General features: G+C 47.7%; 8 protein-coding genes across 8 annotated transcripts; 5 read left to right on the top strand and 3 right to left on the bottom strand.

The window, feature by feature from the left end:
• Positions 1-917: 917 nt before the first annotated feature.
• N7466_006778 (uncharacterized protein) lies at positions 918-1156 on the top strand (the record flags this gene model as incomplete). Its single annotated transcript, XM_057166167.1, has 2 exons — positions 918-1002; positions 1056-1156. 2 exons carry the CDS (start codon positions 918-920, stop codon positions 1154-1156), a joined length of 186 nt encoding a protein of 61 aa, XP_057019208.1.
• A 2609-nt stretch (positions 1157-3765) lies between these two features.
• Positions 3766-4761, top strand: N7466_006779 (uncharacterized protein; the record flags this gene model as incomplete). Its single annotated transcript, XM_057166168.1, has 3 exons — positions 3766-3977; positions 4029-4106; positions 4161-4761. The coding sequence occupies 3 exons, from the start codon at positions 3766-3768 to the stop codon at positions 4759-4761; spliced, it is 891 nt and encodes a 296-aa protein (XP_057019209.1).
• A 949-nt stretch (positions 4762-5710) lies between these two features.
• On the bottom strand, positions 5711-6301 carry N7466_006780 (DUF3807 domain-containing protein; the record flags this gene model as incomplete). Its single annotated transcript, XM_057166169.1, has 2 exons — positions 5711-6208; positions 6278-6301. 2 exons carry the CDS (start codon positions 6299-6301, stop codon positions 5711-5713), a joined length of 522 nt encoding a protein of 173 aa, XP_057019210.1.
• Positions 6302-6531: 230 nt separating this feature from the next.
• Positions 6532-7509, bottom strand: N7466_006781 (HVSL domain-containing protein; the record flags this gene model as incomplete). The annotated part of the gene is made up of 3 exons (XM_057166170.1): positions 6532-6901; positions 6986-7199; positions 7248-7509. 3 exons carry the CDS (start codon positions 7507-7509, stop codon positions 6532-6534), a joined length of 846 nt encoding a protein of 281 aa, XP_057019211.1.
• Positions 7510-9350: 1841 nt separating this feature from the next.
• On the bottom strand, positions 9351-10178 carry N7466_006782 (uncharacterized protein; the record flags this gene model as incomplete). The annotated part of the gene is made up of 1 exon (XM_057166171.1): positions 9351-10178. The coding sequence occupies one exon, from the start codon at positions 10176-10178 to the stop codon at positions 9351-9353; it is 828 nt and encodes a 275-aa protein (XP_057019212.1).
• Positions 10179-10760: 582 nt separating this feature from the next.
• Positions 10761-12024, top strand: N7466_006783 (Glycoside hydrolase superfamily; the record flags this gene model as incomplete). Its single annotated transcript, XM_057166172.1, has 2 exons — positions 10761-10814; positions 11317-12024. 2 exons carry the CDS (start codon positions 10761-10763, stop codon positions 12022-12024), a joined length of 762 nt encoding a protein of 253 aa, XP_057019213.1.
• A 542-nt stretch (positions 12025-12566) lies between these two features.
• N7466_006784 (putative alpha-L-rhamnosidase A) lies at positions 12567-14586 on the top strand (the record flags this gene model as incomplete). The annotated part of the gene is made up of 2 exons (XM_057166173.1): positions 12567-13655; positions 13717-14586. The coding sequence occupies 2 exons, from the start codon at positions 12567-12569 to the stop codon at positions 14584-14586; spliced, it is 1959 nt and encodes a 652-aa protein (XP_057019214.1).
• A 1554-nt stretch (positions 14587-16140) lies between these two features.
• Positions 16141-19121, top strand: N7466_006785 (ATP-binding protein; the record flags this gene model as incomplete). Its single annotated transcript, XM_057166174.1, has 3 exons — positions 16141-16810; positions 16917-18835; positions 18963-19121. The coding sequence occupies 3 exons, from the start codon at positions 16141-16143 to the stop codon at positions 19119-19121; spliced, it is 2748 nt and encodes a 915-aa protein (XP_057019215.1).
• Between the last annotated feature and the right edge of the window lie 211 nt (positions 19122-19332).

Raw genomic sequence — 19332 nt, forward strand, 5'->3', positions numbered from 1 at the left:
CCCTAACCCTCTCGCACAAAACCGACCCACGCGCTGGAGCATCTAGGAGCAGACCATGTGACATCACATGGTTCACAATCTCCTAACAGTATGTAGACTGATTCTACCTAGTACCGGTCATATGTGGCTAACTGACCAATTATAAGGGAACATGATATGGCGGTAGATTTTTTTTAACTTATGCATTATACCTAGTTATTCAAAGACGTTTAAATAGCAATCATGATGTGGCGGACGGCTTGAATATCAGCCAAGGTTATTGAAGCTTTATGGCTTATTTAGTTTGAAATACCCCACGAAAGCAACAGACAGGCGAAACACGTGCAGTGAGAGATAATAATAGACCACGAACTATTCAGCACCCTTTGAACAGCCCTGGGATTTGTGTGGTGTGTTTTCCGGGTTGTCTTACTTGCAGAATTGCCTTTTTGGGGGTGAAGGAACAGCATATTTCCTAAACAGGAATAGATCAAATATCACAATCGTGATGTCATGAACCAATGGGGAAGTGTTATTTTAGGTAAATAAAAGTTACTCCGTACAGATATGTACAGGGCCTACTAGTAAGAACAGGGAAACGCGCCACTGCCGCCTATCTAACGGGATTAATCTCGTGGCTGATGTCCACTGTGGGGGTTGGTGGCCTCGTCTATACATACGCGGCGAAAAGCTTCCGATCTTGGATATACGGAATATCACATACCAGAACAGTTCCTGAATAGGTATGACGATCATCAAAGCTGGATGCCTTGAGTCTTCAATTGATGTTTCAAGATGAGTCTCTCGCAAGGATAAAGAGCTGGAGATTTCCTCGGCATTTTGACATCAGAATTATCCATCAATCCAAAAACCAACATTGCAACCAGCCAACCAAATAAACACACAATTTACCACCAACCAAACAATTCTCCATCAAAATGCAATTCATCGCCGTCTTCATTGCGACCCTGGCTGCCGTTGCCTCGGCCTCCAACACCGAGGAGAAGCGTTCCTGCATCGCCAGTGAGTTAACTTTGAACTCCGCATCTATAGAGCTGTTCGCTGACCGATCCTAGACTATGCTGTCTCTTGCCAGACTGGTGGTACTGCTTGCTGCGATGGCTGGCAGTGCGTTGGTGCCACTCAGTGGAACGCTGGTGTTTGCATCCCCAATTAAGTGGGACCGTGCTTGAGAGTGTTGGGATTGGGGATTGGGGTCTTTTATTATGTCACTCTAGATTATATGATTTGAACTATTGTCTAGCTGGCCTCGACAGTAGTTGACAATGAGATGCGCTATCTTTTATTCCTTCGTTCAATTTTTCAAGAGTATTATGTATGCAAAATTGAAAAAGTAGCTTATGGGTCATTCCATGTATACTTTCATTACGGCCTTGAATGAGACTGTGCGACGAGAAAATATGGGCGCACAATGTGCTTAGTTTGAATCTTTTCATGATCGGGTGCCAGGGAAGAGGTCGGAAAATTGAATAGGCGAAAGCTGCATAAGCTTGGTTAAGACTCAAAGTTATGGTATATCGCATTGCCTGGAAGACAGATTACTATTTGGATTCATTCCAAGGCACTTGAACTTGAATTTCTTTCAAAGAAATTATGGTCAGCGGGACTCTAAGTTGAGTGACTAATTTCCTACACGTTTGCGTCTCACAGAGTCTACTTTGAACGGTCCAGAAAGACCGCAGTTGAATTTACTAGTCAGAAGGGGAGGGGTTTGAAGTAGATGAAAAGAGGCCAAGAACGCATTGCAAAGATTTGTTGTACGAACTTCACATACGAACCCCATATGTTCCCCCTTTCAACAAGCCAACATTTCGCACTCGCCTTGGCCATTGGGCATCAGTTGACAAAACAGGCTAGCCCAACTCATGCATCAACAAGACCACTTGGGCCGCGGGGGCCGTTTTCTTCCGATAAACAAGTTGAAGCAACACGGCAGAAATATTCTCACCCCTTACACCACACCCGACTCCCCTCCTTGGCGATCTGGTTGAATATCTCCGAAGGAAACATTACCGAATGGAAGATAAGAAAGTTGAGCGAGGCCCAAGAGGTAGATACGCACGCCTGATTTGTCGTGGTTGCAGAACCCGGAAAATCAAATGTCTTCTACCCAATCTCGCTGAACTGGGCCCCTTGGGTGTCCCCCAATCCGAAAAAACGTGCTGTGACCGTTGCCACAACCTTAAAGTGGATTGCATCGTTGAGCGCTCATTTCTTGGACGTCCTGCGGCAAAACGGGCGAAGCGCTTTCTTACCAAGTCTCTGGTTTTGAACTCGGCAACCTCAGTGGAGCCCAGTGTGCGGGAAGAGGGACAGCCCTTTGAGCTGTCGAACTCTGACAGGGGGTATTGTCTCTCGGGGGTGATGAATGAGTGTCCTACTATGCAAGACCATTCTCAAGTTACAGGCTCTGATCTGACTGTGGACCGAGTTTTGCAGACAATCAACGGCCCTGCCTCCTATGTCACCTCAATATTGGCTAATAATGAATCATTCGATGCGAACATTCATGCGGCGCCAAACTGGATCTTAAACGATGAGCTTACTTCCCATCTAGGTGGGCCGCTGGCTCATACAAGTTGAGACAGTCTTGATTCTTCATCAGAGAAAAGACTTGCCACTGAGGGGAAATGAATTTCGACTGGTCACCTTTTGGGACTAAAGAACAGCCGAGACACGAAGCCTGGTCACACTACAAAAATATCCAAATTATATGTGCCTACTGCAGACTAGCAATGTGGATTTTCCGGATCCTCGACATCTGGAGTCGCTGCTTACCTACTTTTTAGCTGGCAGGACGAGTTCAAGAGCACACCATACACAGCGTGCCTTGACACACCAGATCATGTCTTTGGTGCGCCCATATGTGTTACCAAATGGCAAGCTTTGGAATGTCACAAATTTCCGTCTATTCCGAGGAAAGAACTAGGCTCCGTGCAATGTGTTCGTGCTGGATCAATCGGATGATCAGACCATCTATACAATTCAAGTTCTATGTACCCAGATGCAGCCTTCTGCCTTGGCTTCTAGTCAAACAGGTCAACAGTATTTGACAATGGAATCTAGTCTATATGAGAATAATGTGTTCATTGATCTTTATTCGCCCTAAACACAGTCATCGTCTATCTCGGCCCTGGAGTGCACATTTTCAACTAATAGACTAGCATTCAAGCAGGAACACACATATCAGGACACATTTCAAATAGTTTATGTGAAGTAGAGTTGGTACCTACCAGGATTGACCCGGCAGTCGCACGACTCGCCCCAGTGCCTATTTCCAAGGTTTCATCCCGGATATTAGTCCCAGCAGATAGTTGACCGTTCAATGTTTTTCTATGTATACAAAGTGCCAAACCGACTCGGAAATATTCAACTGTCTAAGCCATATTTGAAATATCAGGATCCAATTTCAAAACGCCTAACAGAATCTTGGTCATCGGCCTCTTGGGATCAAATAGGATACGCTAACGGCACCAGAAGCCATTGGCTATGCCCCGAATTCTCCGGTGCGGGCACATTTTTTGTGTTACTTGTTGTTCCATGGATCCCCGTTCGTTACTATTCTACGACAAGTTCACAAATAGCCAGCAATCAACGATAGAACTTGGTTGAGGGTATAGGAAAGCAAGAGTGGGAATAACTAGAAATTTTGTTGGCTTTTTGGATATAAAGTCGAGGCTTGCCTCCAGATGTCTCTTCTTCCCTTTTCATCAACAATCACTCATCCAAGACTTCCAAAGTTGCTTGATACATACCCTTTTCAAGATGGCCATGAAGATTATTCTGCTCTCTCTCCCTTTGTCGGCATTTGCAGCAGTGGCTGCGCCTTTGCTTGATGTGGTATCTGGATTGCGAACGGTTGACTGGGACAGGTCCGAGGCGCGCCTGTTTGCGAGTAAGAGATATGGCAACTGGGGTGCCCAGAAATCGTTGCCATTGAATGCGCAGTGTCAAACAATCCCAAGCGCCAACAGGCTGTAAGTTCACCGCCATATTGCTTCTGCCTAGTAGCTTGCTAAACTTTCTAGATACCACAATGTTGGATCTTTGTATATCCCCTGCGGGGTCGATACAAGCGAGAAGAAAGCTATGTGCACCCTGTACAGGTAAGTTATGATGTTTCTCTGTAAAAGCACACACGTAGATACTGACAAAAACAGTGATCCCAACTGTCAAGACGTCATGGTAACCTTCGACCACTCGCACTACAGACTCTTGGATCGCGGACACGAGGAAACCGTACTGACATCATACGTCGGTAAACTGATTGAGAGCGTCAAGTGCGAGATGGTCAACATCTCAATGGAAGTTTCAAACAGCAACGGCCACGTCTCAACCAGTCACATGTCCCAATGTGTCGGTGACAAGTGCGCTTCCGATCATGGGTGCCACAGTAATGTCGGCGGTAAAATCTTCTGCTCCGAGAGAATGAACATGACTTGCCAACGAGGTCGTTATCTTGAGATGGATTCCGAATGCACCGAGAATCATCAATGCATTGAGGGATCCTGCGTTGAGGCGAATGGGCGGGATTTGTGTTTGCATCTGGAGACAGCCTGCCCGTATTCACGTGTTTGCATTGACAGAGATGATAGAGACAGTTCGGTTTTAGGCTGCTGTGACTTTGATGACCTAGGGAACAGTGTTGACCTTGCTATCAATTCTTGCAAGAGCACCGGTGCGGAATGTTACGGGCACTCAACATGCTGCAGTGGAGAATGTTTACTTGACGAGATGCTTGTGCTGGGCCAGTGCATGTAGGCCACGGGATCCTTGGAAATGTTGGGAAGAAAGTATTCGAGGTTCCAGCGGATGGTGCTAGGTACTAGCAAGTATACAATGGCTTGAAGCGAGTGGCGACGAACTAGTTTGGCAGGCAATAATATGAAAACCATTGGGGAGAAGTTTGATTAAGTGCATGTGGAATGCTTTCATTTCCTTTCTAGCCATTTTCAAGTTCATAAAAAATCGAATAATCGAAGTTGACTCCAGTCCAGTATGCCGGCTAGTTGTGAGTGATATCTTGTCATAATTCCACATCAGGCATTTGACTTCTCTGGAAACTCGATTTCACATGGTGGTTTCCCATAGCTGCAAACAGTGAAGAGAAGCTCACAGCTGGCGGTCACCTCTAGCGATCAATTCTCATCGCAGCCATCTCGAGGGAAAGGTCGAGTGAACATATTCAGCAAGAAATATGAAACCTCAATTACCATGCGGGGAGTATGAAGGCACATCTGGCAATTATTCGAAGACTGTGTGTTGTAGTCAAGCGGTGGCAACATATCCAAGGATAAGGCTGGTGTATAGTAAGCTGAATGCATCCGGTGGAAAATTCAGGTCTAAGCAAGTGCGATCTTTGTATCTTACTCAAGTCTCGTAAGTCTTGACGCTGCATTTGATGTTCAAGGCTACTAGTCGAAATTAGTAAGAGATCGCGTCTTGGATGTAAGAAACAAGAGTGAATTTGAAGTGCATTTCAGAGAGAAGATTATAGTCGTCAAAGCCTTACACATTCGGAGATGGTATGGCATTTCTGACTAAGGATGAATTGTTCGTCATGCTATGCAGGAAATGAAGGAAGGAAAACAAGAAGAAAGCCAAAAGAACTTACCACGAGAAAAGACCCCCTGGTTGTCGACATACAGGGAGGTCTGTGGAATTCTCTGAAGTTCCGCGAAGTAACTCTAGACCGATCCCCCACGTCTGTTCAGTCATCGTATGAAATGATTCTCCGCCCAGGGTATGGATTGTGATTCGGAGCTTGCTGCCTTTTGCTAGATGATGGCTGTTGGAACTCTGATGATGGGCTCATGTCATGCTCAGCTGGCCGTTTGGACCTCTTTGTAGCAGGAATGTCCTCCTCCTCCTTCTTTGTAGTTTCCTTGCTCTTCTCCACTTCAGAGACAGTCCCTTTCTGTTGGGGCTTCAGCTCCGCAACTGGGTTATGGTCCTTTGCAGACGATGTTTGACGAGCTTCATACTCGGCATCGTCTTGTTCGAGTTGTCTTGCGCGCAACAATGCGTGAATCTCACTATGTCTAAAGATTTGGATCTGTTCATCAGTGAGGGTTCGTTTCACCCCATCGGGATAGTAGCCCAGGTCTTCATCGTCGCCGGCGTCCTCGTCGTATTCAAGTTCGGTCGCGGACGCGCCGAGTGATTCACGTCCCGGGAAGTGCTGCACTTGAAAAGCGCGGAGGTCTTCCTGCAACCACGGTCGTTCATTAGCATCAAATCTGGATGGTAGGGATAACGGAGGAGGAGGGTTTCTTACTATGGTGACTGTTGGGATCTGCATCTTGGGTTCTCGAGGAGATTGGAAAGGGGAGGTTTTAGCGCGACGCGGGCGCGACTTAGAATTACGTAACGCCTTGTTTCTGTCACTGAACAGTGAACAGTGAATAGTGAAGGCCAGCGGGCCAATTTTTGTAAATTCTCAAATTTTATTTTATTGTTCAAAATGGACATCGAATCTCAAATTGTATTAAGTTAATATTGTATTCTGAATGGAAATATTATGAGTATGTTTCATGCATCCGTTGGCAAAAGTATACTGGAGACATTATTTCCAATCTTGATCTTGACGCTATCAAACCAGATCCGAAGATTCTGTAATGATTTCAAGTCCGTTGCTGCAACAAGATCTTTATCTTCTTGACTTGGCTCTTTCAGTGCCCATGCAAGTGAGATATGAAAGCAGTCCGAGAAGTCCTTGGATTCTGGAGTGCTACGGGACGCATAGAGAGGAGGCTGATCGAATCGAGCAAGTGCGCGATTACAAAGATGCAATAGCCTATTCAAATTGTCATTTTCTGGCTTTGCAACATGAAGCACAAGAAACCAGCGTGTTGCCTCATAGTTGGATACCCATTTCAGGCCATCGGGTGTCAATGCAAACCTACTCAGCAGTTAGCTAACGTGTGGCACCCTTGTGATCTTCTTCTTCTTCTTCTTCTTCTTCTTCTTCTTTTTGGACACTTACGGTGATATCTGAGATTTCTCAATCGCATTTTGTAACAATTTTTCGAACGAGCTGCGCTGCTCAGTACGGAGAACAACAGGTCTGGAAAGACTGATATGGAGTGGTAGTTGAGCACCAAGATCGCTATGTAAGAGACTTTGAATCCCTGATTGTGACGATGAAACCGAGGGTATCAGATTTTCAAGGAGAGGAAGATCCTCTTTTGATGGATAAACTAGTTGGGTTAGTGATCTATCAGGCAGAGAGCAGGATAGACACCTACATTCAAGATAGTGATGAGTCGGCCAGTTTCCTTCAATGTGAGGAATAACCCTCTTCCGGCCACCATGAAGACTGGGGTCATCCTGTGTGCTGATACGTGTAGTTGAGGCATATAAATCATGGAATGTGGCTGGCAGGGGAGGCAGAGTTGATGGGGTCCTGTTCAAGGTTACTCGATTGGGACAGGGCCTCTTGGCTGACGGTGCCAGAGTTTGGACCTCATCCGTGTCAGACTCAGAATCCGAATATTGCACTAAAGGCATTTTCAAGTTGATCTGACTGATAGATCAAAAGTGGTGCACATGCAGAGATCAAAGTTGATATTTTGTTTCGCAGTTATCAATGGGAAAGTCGAATTGTTCGACGGCCTTAGGAATAAGGTTGTAATACCACAGCCCCATAAAATAAATTCTCCTGATTGGTCACTTTCAATGTTACTACTCTTCAGTCAACACTGAACGGACTGTACACTCAAGTGCTATTACACTCTACCATACATATATTGTGACGGCTCACAGAGAGCAGTGCTTCCTAGCATACGGCGAAGGATGTGCACATGCAGGTATCCCCGGAGCTCGCAGCGGTTTCATAGTTACAAGTAACCGCACGGGGGGTCAAGGCCAACTCCAAGGCCAGCTTCAACTGAGCGGTGATCATCGGAGGGGACTAGTCTTGATTGACGGGCGATATAGAGCGATTTTATACCGAGGCAGTCCGACTCATAGATTGCGACGGTAGGTGAAAAATGCTCTGGATATCTGGCGTGCAAACTCGACAGCCATTTTATGAAGCAGTATATTGCCCAAGTGTTAGGTTCCAAGGTTCCATGTCACGCTAATGCTGCGCTCATTGGCGTCTCCAAAAGAAATAGACCGCGGGATTTCAGAGATACACATTGTCAGAAGCTTAGAGCACTCTTGGTATAGGGCTAGCGTTGTGAGTGCGATGTCGGAGATTACTTTATTCTGGTTCAGGTACGCGTCCGAAGCTTTCTCGAAGCCTTTTCAGAGTGGAGAAGCGTTGCGAAGCTTTGTAGCCGCGGAGGATTAGATGTGAACAGCTTGGCAATTCGGAGATTGTGTACTGTAAGTCTGTAACCGTGTAAGCGGCTCCGGCCGCCCCGGGCCGCCGCCGCCGCCTCAACAACATTATGTTATTATGGACCAGGATTCGTACTCGGATACACGGATACACCGTCAAAACAGAGACTCAGAGAAGAACAAAGAGGACGGGCACATGTGATGACTCTACAAGGAGTTATTTTTCCTCATTGGTTGCTTTAAATACATACTAAGCTTCCAAGGTTAGCGTGATGGCCCCCGGGTTCCCCTGATCCCTGGTCGTTTTGCCAATAATGCCTCACACTCAAGTGCTGGACCGACGAGAGGGGGGAAGCAAATTTCGTATCCTAGACCCTGAGACCCTAGGACCCTGAGAACAATTTTCCAGCAGAGGCTCAGCCCGGGGATTCCGAAGCTAATCTAGTCTAGTGCGGATATGCCGCGCGAGTGGGGGGGATGTTGGACTGTCTATTGGTGGGGAAAAGTAGTTCGAATGCTAGCAAAAAGGGTACCATCCCGATTGGTTTTTTTGTGAAACATGGAATTCACTAGCAAGTTCTGAGTCTGACTTGCCATCTGATGATTTGGAACGTTCGGACTCGGATTTATGGTATTACGCCCGGAAATTACCACTGCAGTATTCAAACATTGAAGTTGTATATTACCGTACACATTATGTATTTCGTCCTATAGTACATCTAGTATCACCTGGGCATGACCCCTAGGTACACCCAAGTGCTGTGCAGGTGTGGTTTCCCAATGTCCTGCTACATATGGTCTACCTCCAGGGCTACTAGAAGCAGTATCCTCATGTGCAAGGTTATGACCCAAAATATTTCAAACTTGTTAAGTCTTACAGACACGATATCAATCAGGGAGGCGGTTGCAACGTTACAAAATACAGCAAAGGTGTTCATTCAAGGAGGGAAAGTACTAAACTCCAATATTAAGACTATAGACTATTACCTGGACTATTACAATTTACATGGGTGGAAGGGCCAGTGGTCCTTTGCCAGATCAGGTTTGCAGTGCATATATCTCTCTCATCCAAAATAGGCCATTGTGGTCAGCGTGGCTAGCACCATAAACAATACCGGTGCCGCTGCGGTGCGAGATTGACCCGCAGTATTGCTTGAGGGCGTTGCAGACGGACAGGTGACATTGGGGTGTATCGGGCGCTCCAGAATCGAGCAGGCATGCTCGGTGGCCATTGCCATTAAATTGGATTCAGCTGCCGAATCGATGGTGACAGCGCACGGGTTGGTGGTTTGAGTAGGCTCGAGTACGCCGCAATTATATTCAAGAGAAATCGCGTTGAACGCAAAGCCTTCCGCGGTGTCGCACGTCCCAGCCGATGTTGCCGCCACAAGATCGGGTGCTTTCCCGGATTTGCTGGTGTTGAAGGTGACGTAGTTCGTCACCTGCAAGGCGTTTTGATAGTCTTCGAACCCAGAAGTGCAATTATAGACTTCCAGACTCCATTCAAAATTCCAAGTGCCGTCGGGGAAGGAAAATGTGTCGAGGTAACGGGTGACCAGAAGAGGGTAGCCGGGGATGTCCAGCGTAAGCTTGTCAAGATCACCCGAGACGTTCAACACGTTCATCGGGGACAGTTCAAGGAGCCCGTCTAGAAGAGAGCCTGGGGCACTACGGTTGCCCCCTTCCAAAAATGACCAAGAAATAGAGGCCCCCAACGGGTCAGCCATATCCGGATTCTGAACCGCAAACACCATGGGCATCAGCGGTGAGGGAGTGTAGGTTTCATTGCGTGGGTATATCAAGTCCACTTCAAAGACGCCAGAATTGGCAGTGGCAACGGTCATCCAGCTGGTTATCAGCGCGGCTTGGAGAAGTTTGAATAGCGAGTGCATAGTGCCGAGAAAGCTGGAATGTGGAAAGAAAAGGACAAATTGACGGGTAACGAGGCTCAGGATCCAGACGGTGAAGAAGAAGAAACGAAAAACAGGAGAGTTGAAGTGGAAAAGACAAAAGAGAAACCCACAGGGAAATTCGATTTCGTGGGGAAACCCGTTAGGTCCAGGAGGCTACTAGTATATTGTAAATTACGCTAGTACCGGTACGACTCAGGTACACTTCCAAGATTCAAGTTGCAACTCGGATATTGAAGTTATTTCCCAAAGTCGTTGTAGTCTCCACGACGGCATATCCAATTACTAATGATTCATCCAGAGTCGCTTTTGGGGGCGAAAGCACACCTCCGGTGGCGGTCCTTACGAAGCCACTCATTAAAATTTCGATCCTTCAAAGGTATAAAGTCCATACTCACATCACCACTTTTTAACGGTACCAGATATTCCTGACATCCCTACTGCTAGTACTGATGATGGTACAGACTATCTCGCCTTCCTTGCTTTATTGAGGAATCTTCTTCCCGATGGATATCACAATTGCTGCTCCAGCTTTATAGTCTGCAAGGATTCCCTATCGAGAAGATGGCTTCCCTCGTGGACTACATCATTTATATGACCTACGATTTGCACGGACAGGTATGAGCAATTGTCACAATTGGGCGTTTGAATGCGTGGTGATATACGCCAACATAAAAAGATTTCCACTTCTGCAGTAGCATTCCAACAATCAATGGTCGCAGCTTGGTTGTCCTACTGGCAACTATTTACGTACAGACGTGAATCTTAACGAAATAATAGGCGCCTTGGTGTTAGCTTAAGTATGTAACTACTGAAAACCACTGCATTTCCTAGCGCCAACACAAATTTTGCCGTCAACAGATTAAAAAAGCCGGTATTCCCTCCAATCAGGTTGTTTTTGGTGTGACCAGCTACGGATGATCATTTGCCATGGCTGACTGAACCATTGATATGGGCTGCGCGCAAGATTTTTCGCGCGTAGCCTCACAACCCACAGAGTTTTGATGGTGTAAACCATTTATATGGGCTACGCTGATGCAGACTGCTATGGCCAATATTTATTTTTCTTGGGTTTAGCCGATGACTGGTGTCGCTAACTACACCAGGACCCTGTACTCAGATGGCAGGCTGTATTGCCAATGCCGAGATTGAATCCATCCTCGCGAACTCCAGCCGAGTCAATCGGAATTTTATTCACCTTAATAGCAACACCAACATCTTTGTTTATGATAATACTCAATGGGTTGGCTGTTTGAGTGACGGTATCAAAGTCTCACGAGCATCGGTCTACAGGTATCTAGCTATGGGCGGTACATACGGTTGGGCTACCGACTTTCAAGAGTACAATGATGCACCTTTCACCTCCGTCAGCTGGAGTGGCTTCATTGGTAGTGTCCTCCTGGAAGTAGATTCTTCAAACGAAGAGGGCAACAGAACAGGCAACTGGACTACTATCACTCGTACTGATCCTGCTATACAAGTTGCTCTATACATGCCATCCGCGGAGCAATGGTCAAGGCTGGGCACTTCCAATGCTTGGTCAGACACCATTAATGTCTGGCAGACTATCGATGAGCCGAAACTTGCAAGTACCGAGAAGGCATTCAGTGACTCCGTCATGAACACTTACCATCTCAGTGGCTCGATTAACTGTGGAATTACAACAGGCAATTGCGACCCCCTAAGCTGCGCGTCGTTTGAAGGCTTCAGCGAGGGTACAGGTGATTCGAGGCCCGCCGCCATGCTTATTTATGAATCTTTCGCGGCTATGAACGTGGTGAGTTCCCCGCATCCTCTCTGGCTGACCCGCAAATACATTTGCTCTTAGCAGTATCTCCACATGGTGCGCTACAGTCTACTGCAGAACAGCTGATTCAATTGCCGACTTGTGATGCCGAAATTTGCTCTGAGTATTTCAAACATTCTGACACCCTACGCGATGTAACATTAATTAATGGGAGATACTAATTACCACTTCGATTCATCATCACGGCAGAACTTCGGGGTGACCCAAAAGGCCAAGCAAACAGCTGTAGGCAGCACAATGAATGATGCGGGGTCCGGGGATGATAGGGACCCTCTGGAGGAAACCCCACATTGATCAGCATGTTCGGAGTGTTGATCAACCGAAAGAAACAAAACCAAGATTTCAGGTTAAGTTGCAGAGAAGCGCATCATACCTCGTTCTCCGCACCCCGGGTTTGACTACCCCGAGAAGACCCTGGGATCGACACAGGATAGCGGGAGCCCAACATTGAATGTGGAAAGATGCCCTGGAATTGTGCAATATTTGTTGCATAAATAAGAGAGACTAATTCCAGGAACTGTTTCCATTGACCAAGATCATTGTTGATTTTGAGCTCTTATTACATGTTTTGCTTCACTCTCCTATTGCTGCCATTGGTAGCGGCCGCAGCACGCGTGCCTTATGAGGAGTACATTCTAGCCCCAAGCTCTCGAACTCTGACTCCAGCATCAGTCTACCAAGTCAACGGATCCGTGAATAATGCCAAATCTCTGACAAAATCATCTGGCGGTGGAGCCACCTTTGATGGCATCTCATCTGTGACCCTGGACTTTGGCAAGAACGTTGCAGGTCTAGTCTCGCTCGATGTGAGCTCCGCCTCGTTGTCGTCGGCATTTTTATCCGTCACATTTACCGAGTCAAAACTTTGGATCAGCAGTGAATACAGTGATGCCACTGGTAACTCTGGATTTGATAGACCATTGTGGTTCAACGTTGGAAAGGGCGCGGGAACGTACACACCAGCCACTGAGTTTCAACGGGGCGCCTTCCGTTATCTGACAGTCGCAAGCAATACAAGTGCCACCGTTGTCCTCGATGCTCTCCATGTGAAACTCACTTCCGCACCAGACCAGAACCTCCGAAGCTATACGGGCTGGTTCCACTCAGACGACGAGCTAATTAACAAGATTTGGTATGCGGGAGCATACACCAACCAGCTGTGTACTATTGATCCGACAGCTGGAGACTCGATCACGTCACAGACCTATGATATTGTTCTTCCCGAGATGAATGTTTGGTATAACAACTACACAATCACCAATGGAACGAGTACCGTCACTGATGGAGCGAAGCGCGATCGGCTCGTTTGGCCAGGAGATATGGCTATCTCTCTGGAAAGCATCGCTGTCAGCACTGGTGATCTCTACAGTCTTCAGATGGGGCTAGAGTCACTATTCATATTGCAGAAAGCTGATGGGCAGCTCCCTTATGCTGGTACGCCTTTCACATACGGCTCAAGCTACACCTATCATCTACACAATCTCATCGGAATGTCTTTCTTGTATCGGTTCTCGGGAAACACATCTTGGGCTTTGAGCTACTGGGATCAGTACGTGCTCGGAGTGAAATGGGCATTGGAGGCAGTCGACAATACCGGTCTGGCCAATATAACATGGACTGACGACTGGCTTCGGTATGGAATGGGAGGCCATGTAAGTTTTGAAGAAAGCCACGTCGATTATATCAATGGTCCTATAACTAACAAAAAATCAGAACATCGAAGCCAACTCAATCCTATACTTTGTGCTGAACGATGCGCAAGATCTTGCAAAGGAGCTGAACAAAACATCAGTCATCCCCCACTGGGAAAACGTCGCAGCTGGAGTCAAATCCGCTGCGAACAAGCTTCTCTGGGATTCCTCGTCTGGGATGTACCGAGACAACGAAACCACCACTCTGCATCCCCAAGACGGAAACACCTGGGCCATCAAAGCAAACATCACCCAGTCGAACAATCAACGCAAAACAATATCTGCGGCTCTTAAAGCTCGCTGGGGCACATATGGGGCCCCGGCCCCGGAGGCTGGTGCAACCATCTCCCCATTCATCGGCGGCTTCGAGCTCCAAGCCCATTACATCGCCGGACAGCCCAACGCCGCACTCGATTTACTCCGTCTCCAATGGGGATACATGCTTCTGGACTCCAAGATGACCCAATCGACTTTCATCGAGGGTTACTCGACAGACGGGTCTATTCATTATGCGCCCTATATCGATGATGCGCGCATTTCACACGCTCATGGATGGTCTACTGGACCAACGTATGCGCTGACGGGATACGCCGCTGGGATCCGGCTTACCGGGCCAGCGGGTAGATCCTGCGTTATAGCGCCCCAGCCTGGCAATCTTACGGCCGTTGACGCTGGGTTGACCACCGCTCTTGGTGGATTCTCGGTGGCGCTTCAGCGTAATCCCTCTGGAGAAGGGTATAGTCGGCTTTCATTCAACACTCCTGTTTCCACGACTGGGGTTGTCCGACTTCCTGGTGTGGTTGGGAGTTTGGTCTCTAAGACTGGGCAACGGGTCAAACTTGTTGATGGAATTGCGAATGTTTCGGGTGGAAACTGGATGTTACAAAGCTGAGAAAAAGGATAGACATTTGTTTGTTTTTGCCAATAGGTGACATGTTTGATGATTCGGAATGAGAAAAAGAAACAAACTCACCAGGTTAATAGTGATCATGAATGATCATATCTGTAGACATTTTTGACAATGTTGGGAAGCTTGGAAGCCTAGAAGCAAGAAGCCCGGATCACAAGAGACAAAAGTACTACAATCCCCAGTGACTCAGGGCATAAAACAACAAGACAATAAGGCTCTAAGACTATAAGATAAAAAGCATAAAATGAATCATACAGGATCCAACAGCAGCTACAGCCTCACTGAGATAATGTCAATGAGCGGTGTGATCCAATAGATTCCCTGCTCTATTATTAGTGCGTCAATGTATTCCCCCTTTGAGTCGGAGCTTTAGGTCAGTTTTCAATCCACCCAGACCATCATCAGCATACTAGTTTTCGTCTGGTTTTTTTTTTTCTGATTCTCACATAAAATTGATTGGTCTTCGTAATAGCGAAGAATCACGTGGACCCATATTTGGCGTACTTTTGTCCATCTTCCTGTAGGCAGTAGGCTGCAACATGAACAATGGCAAGTTATAGATGGCCTTTCTACATGGCAGTGCTAGAGATGTGATTCAAGTTCAAAAGTGCAAATCCCGGAATGAACTGGTGTCTATATTAAATGGCCAGCTGCGCAATCCCGGGTTTGGCTAGGACTCAGAGATCTCATTCAATGTTGGCGACTTTGCATACAATCTTGGCGCCACATTGAATTCACCATTGAATTCGGAATGAACTGGACTATTCACCAAGCCCTGGTATTAACTTTGCCAGAGGTCAAAACACGTAGAAAAGGTCTCGAGAGCTCGAGTATGAAGACCATCATTGAAGCCCCAACATATTGGGCACTTACCAGGGTGAACCCAACCCGTGTAACAGAACAAACAGGGCGGAGCCTCAGCGCTTTTGTCAAATGACAACGCATGGTAGCATGCGTCTAGTGCGCTTTAGCAGATATGAGCCAACGCAGTCCCGAACATTCGTGGGGCCACATGATTGGCCTCTGTGTCCTGTGAGCTTTGGCATTTTCAAGCTGATTATCGCATGCTTTTCTGACATTTTTTCGATCCTATCGTTTTTGCGTTTGGATTCCTCGTAAGCGCCTGTTGACGAACACCGGCCAAACTAAAACCCTCCGTCTCACCTGCATGTTTCTCTCACTTTCTCATTTCAATTTCTCTTCTATCCATCTTGAACATCTTCAACGTCTTCTTTTCTGTCATCTTTTTGATCTGCTCACAAAAGGCTTGCACCGCCGACGTAAAACGCCTTCTCCCACGTTGACAATCTCAGTCTATTCACCTGCGTCTTTACGATCCCCGAGCTTCAAGTCTTCAATCGCAACTACAAGCACAAGTTGGGAAAGAAACAATCTCCACAATCCCGACCCTAGTCCGGGGCCCCCGCACACTTTCTCACGCCTCCTGGCCAACGATTTGTTCCACGAGGCTCCGCAATCAATTTTCCCCACCTTGTATCAAGATCAAGATTCAAGCTTCAAGGTTTGATCTCCACAATGGCGGAACCCATCTCGAACGCCGCTGAAGCCAAACTGGAGATTGAGCCATCAACTGAAAACATCAAAATCGCCAATGGCACCCCGCCGCCCGTTCCTGAAGTAGCGGTCAAAGATCCCGCTAATATTCCAATCCCATCGGAATCGCCCAAGAAAGGATGCAAGCACACGGATAAGATGGATAACATCAAAAAGAAGAAAAGACGAACCAAGAAAAAGGCAGTTGACGAGACATCGGACTCGGAATCCTCCTCGTCATCCTCTGATGACACTGACTCGGATACCTCAGTTGTAGACTCAGTCACCGATGAGTCGGAGCTGGAGCGACGCAAGAAGACTCGATACCGGAAAGCAAAGCAGGCGCTGAGGGATAAAAAGAAGCGACAGAGACGCAGACAGCGTGGTCGCAAGTCAGCGGCAGTGGACCCCGTTACGGAGACCTCAAGTGAATCTGACACTGGCTCAGAGTCGTACGAATCGGACTCGGCGTTGGATGAGAAGAATTTGCGACATCTGGTCGCAAAGCTTACGCTTAAGAAGCGACATAAGCGATCGCGTGATCAAAACAGCGATGAGACTGGATCAACTGTTACCCCTACCGAAACTCGACGTTCAAGACGTTCGAAGAGGAAGCCTGCCTCCAAGGTGGACTTCAAGCGTGTAGATCAATGTAAGTTGTCCCCAAGAGTCATGTGCCCTTCCCTGTCTTTCCTTTCTTTGGCTTTCTTGCCTTGAGCCGGAACCCTTACTAAAAAAAAAATATTGATTTCGTCTAGTATGGGACAGCACAATCCACAAGTACAAGCTGACCGAGACGGTGAATGATCCTGATGCCGACGAATGGGACCAATATCTCTTCACTGTGCGCCGGAAGTTCAATTGGGAAAACAAGTATCTCGAGACAGTGGTGGACATCAAAAGCAAGCCCCTGCGTGAGGCAATGACGAAGGTGATGGATGGCGTGAAGGGAGTCAGCATGGTCGAAGACCCAGCTGTCGTCGATCCTAACATGTTGTTCTTGTACCTCGATGAGACCAGACAGCACATGAAGGATCTCAAGGAGAAATCACGAACGGGAAAGAAACGGAAGGAACGCAAGTCAGCGGCTACTCAAGCGGCGCATCTTAAGGTCCTCCTCAAGTACCTCGACAGCGACTATGCAAGCGTCAAGAAGACGCTCTACCCGCTGTTGGAGAATAACACAATCACATTCGATCTCCTGTGGGCGATCTTCAAACCCAACTCCATTGCGTATACGCCAACTTACGGCAACACCGATGAGCCCCGTGCCTTTAAAATCGAGTACGCACAAAAGGAGTCGTCCTTCGTCAGAGGCCAATGGTACGACATTGAAGGTCGATACCTAGAGTATGACGGGAAAGATTTTGGATTCGGCACCATGTCGGCCGAAGTCGAATCGTTCAAAGGACCACGTAAGATCACCAGCCTCGCCTGTTACCCACTGCAATACCACCGCGATGCCGAGGGGCTCCAGACTCGTCTGGTCGAGCGTGGTAAGCGATTCGTGGCGATGCGTGGCATGAACTACCGCTTCCACAAGGGAATGGCGTTTTACAAAAGGAAGAAGAATCAAATTGCCAAGGTCAACATTGATAGCCGAGTGATGGTGGACCCAGCTCTTCATCGCCGTGTCAATCCGAACTATGCCATTAGCACTGTCCGGCCTAAGGATTCGGATCTTTTTGATGCTTTTGGGACGGATATGACGGGGGACGAAGACGATAGCGACAACGGCTGTTGCTGTGCGGGCTCGGATTCTGACACCGGACATGGCGGTATGTCTGATGTTCCACGAACGAGATACAAGGTGATTGAAGGGGACGACGGAACCCATCGCGTCGTGGAAGTAGAAGTCGACGAGAACGGACAGGAGGTTCAGAAAGAGAACTTGGAGCGCATCGAAGGTACCGATGGGGTGATTGGTCGTGAGTTCACCGAGGAAGAACTCCTCATCGCCAGCCCTGTCGTGCTGGGCTTTGCCTTCACGGAGAAGATGTGGCTGGAGTTCACCATCTCGGGTATCAGCGATATCGAATGGGATAAAGAGGCCTTCGATTCACTGGTCCTCCCCGACAACCAAAAGTCCATCGTCAAGGCTCTTGTAGAGTCACACACCTTCCACGCAGCCGAGAATATCGACGACGTAATCCAGGGCAAAGGCAAGGGCCTAGTCGCAGTACTTCACGGCCCACCTGGAACAGGCAAGACCCTGACAGCCGAGGGAATCGCCGAGCTGCTCAAACGTCCACTGTACATGGTCAGTGCCGGAGAACTAGGAACCGACTCACGTACTCTGGAGGCAGAGCTTAACAAAATCCTCGATATCGCGCACTCATGGGGCGCCGTCCTCCTTCTCGACGAAGCAGATATCTTCCTCGAGAAGCGTACCATCCACGATATCCACCGCAACGCACTCGTGAGTATTTTCCTCCGGCTGCTGGAATACTTCCAGGGTATCTTGTTCTTGACCACGAACCGGGTCGAAACCTTCGACGACGCGTTCCAGTCACGTATTCACGTGGCGTTGCGATATGGCGATCTGGCACCAAAGGCGAAGCGTAGTATCTGGAAGATGTTCCTGGAGCGAGTACGTGCGATTGAGGGCGTTCAGACTGCGGAGTTCACGGAGAAGGATTACGACCTACTGTCACGTCACACGCTCAACGGCCGACAGGTAAGATCTCAATTGCACCCCCTTCCTTACCTCAGTTTGCTCTCTCATCACCGCCAAACATTTCCCCCCTCAAGCACAAACACAAACGAAACAATGTGTTTGCTTCAGAACTAACACGTCTTTTTAGATCAAGAACTCGGTTCGGACCGCTCAGGCACTGGCGGTCAACGAAAGGATGCCACTCTCCATGGACCATATCAAACGGGTCCTGGACGTGGCTGAGACGTTCGATCATGATCTTCGCGGCGGAACCGGCTACCTGGATGCCATGCGCAGTTACACCTAAAGTTCCAAGGTGAAATCTGGAGGATGACTCGCATGTAAGGATTGGATTCAAGGAGTCTGTGACGTGGGTGGGCATTTACATTCATTATATTATTCTTAACATAGCTATGGCTGATTGGAAACATATCAATATTATTTTACCCAAGGATTTCCTGTTTTGATCAAGATAGCGCTAACTACAAATTGCAACCTTGAGAATACGAGGGAAGAAA

The sequence above is a fragment of the Penicillium verhagenii genome (genome assembly GCF_028828195.1).
Source record: "Penicillium verhagenii strain IBT 33310 chromosome Unknown utg000007l_segment0_segment0, whole genome shotgun sequence".
In the NCBI taxonomy this organism is placed as follows: Eukaryota; Fungi; Ascomycota; class Eurotiomycetes; order Eurotiales; family Aspergillaceae; genus Penicillium; species Penicillium verhagenii.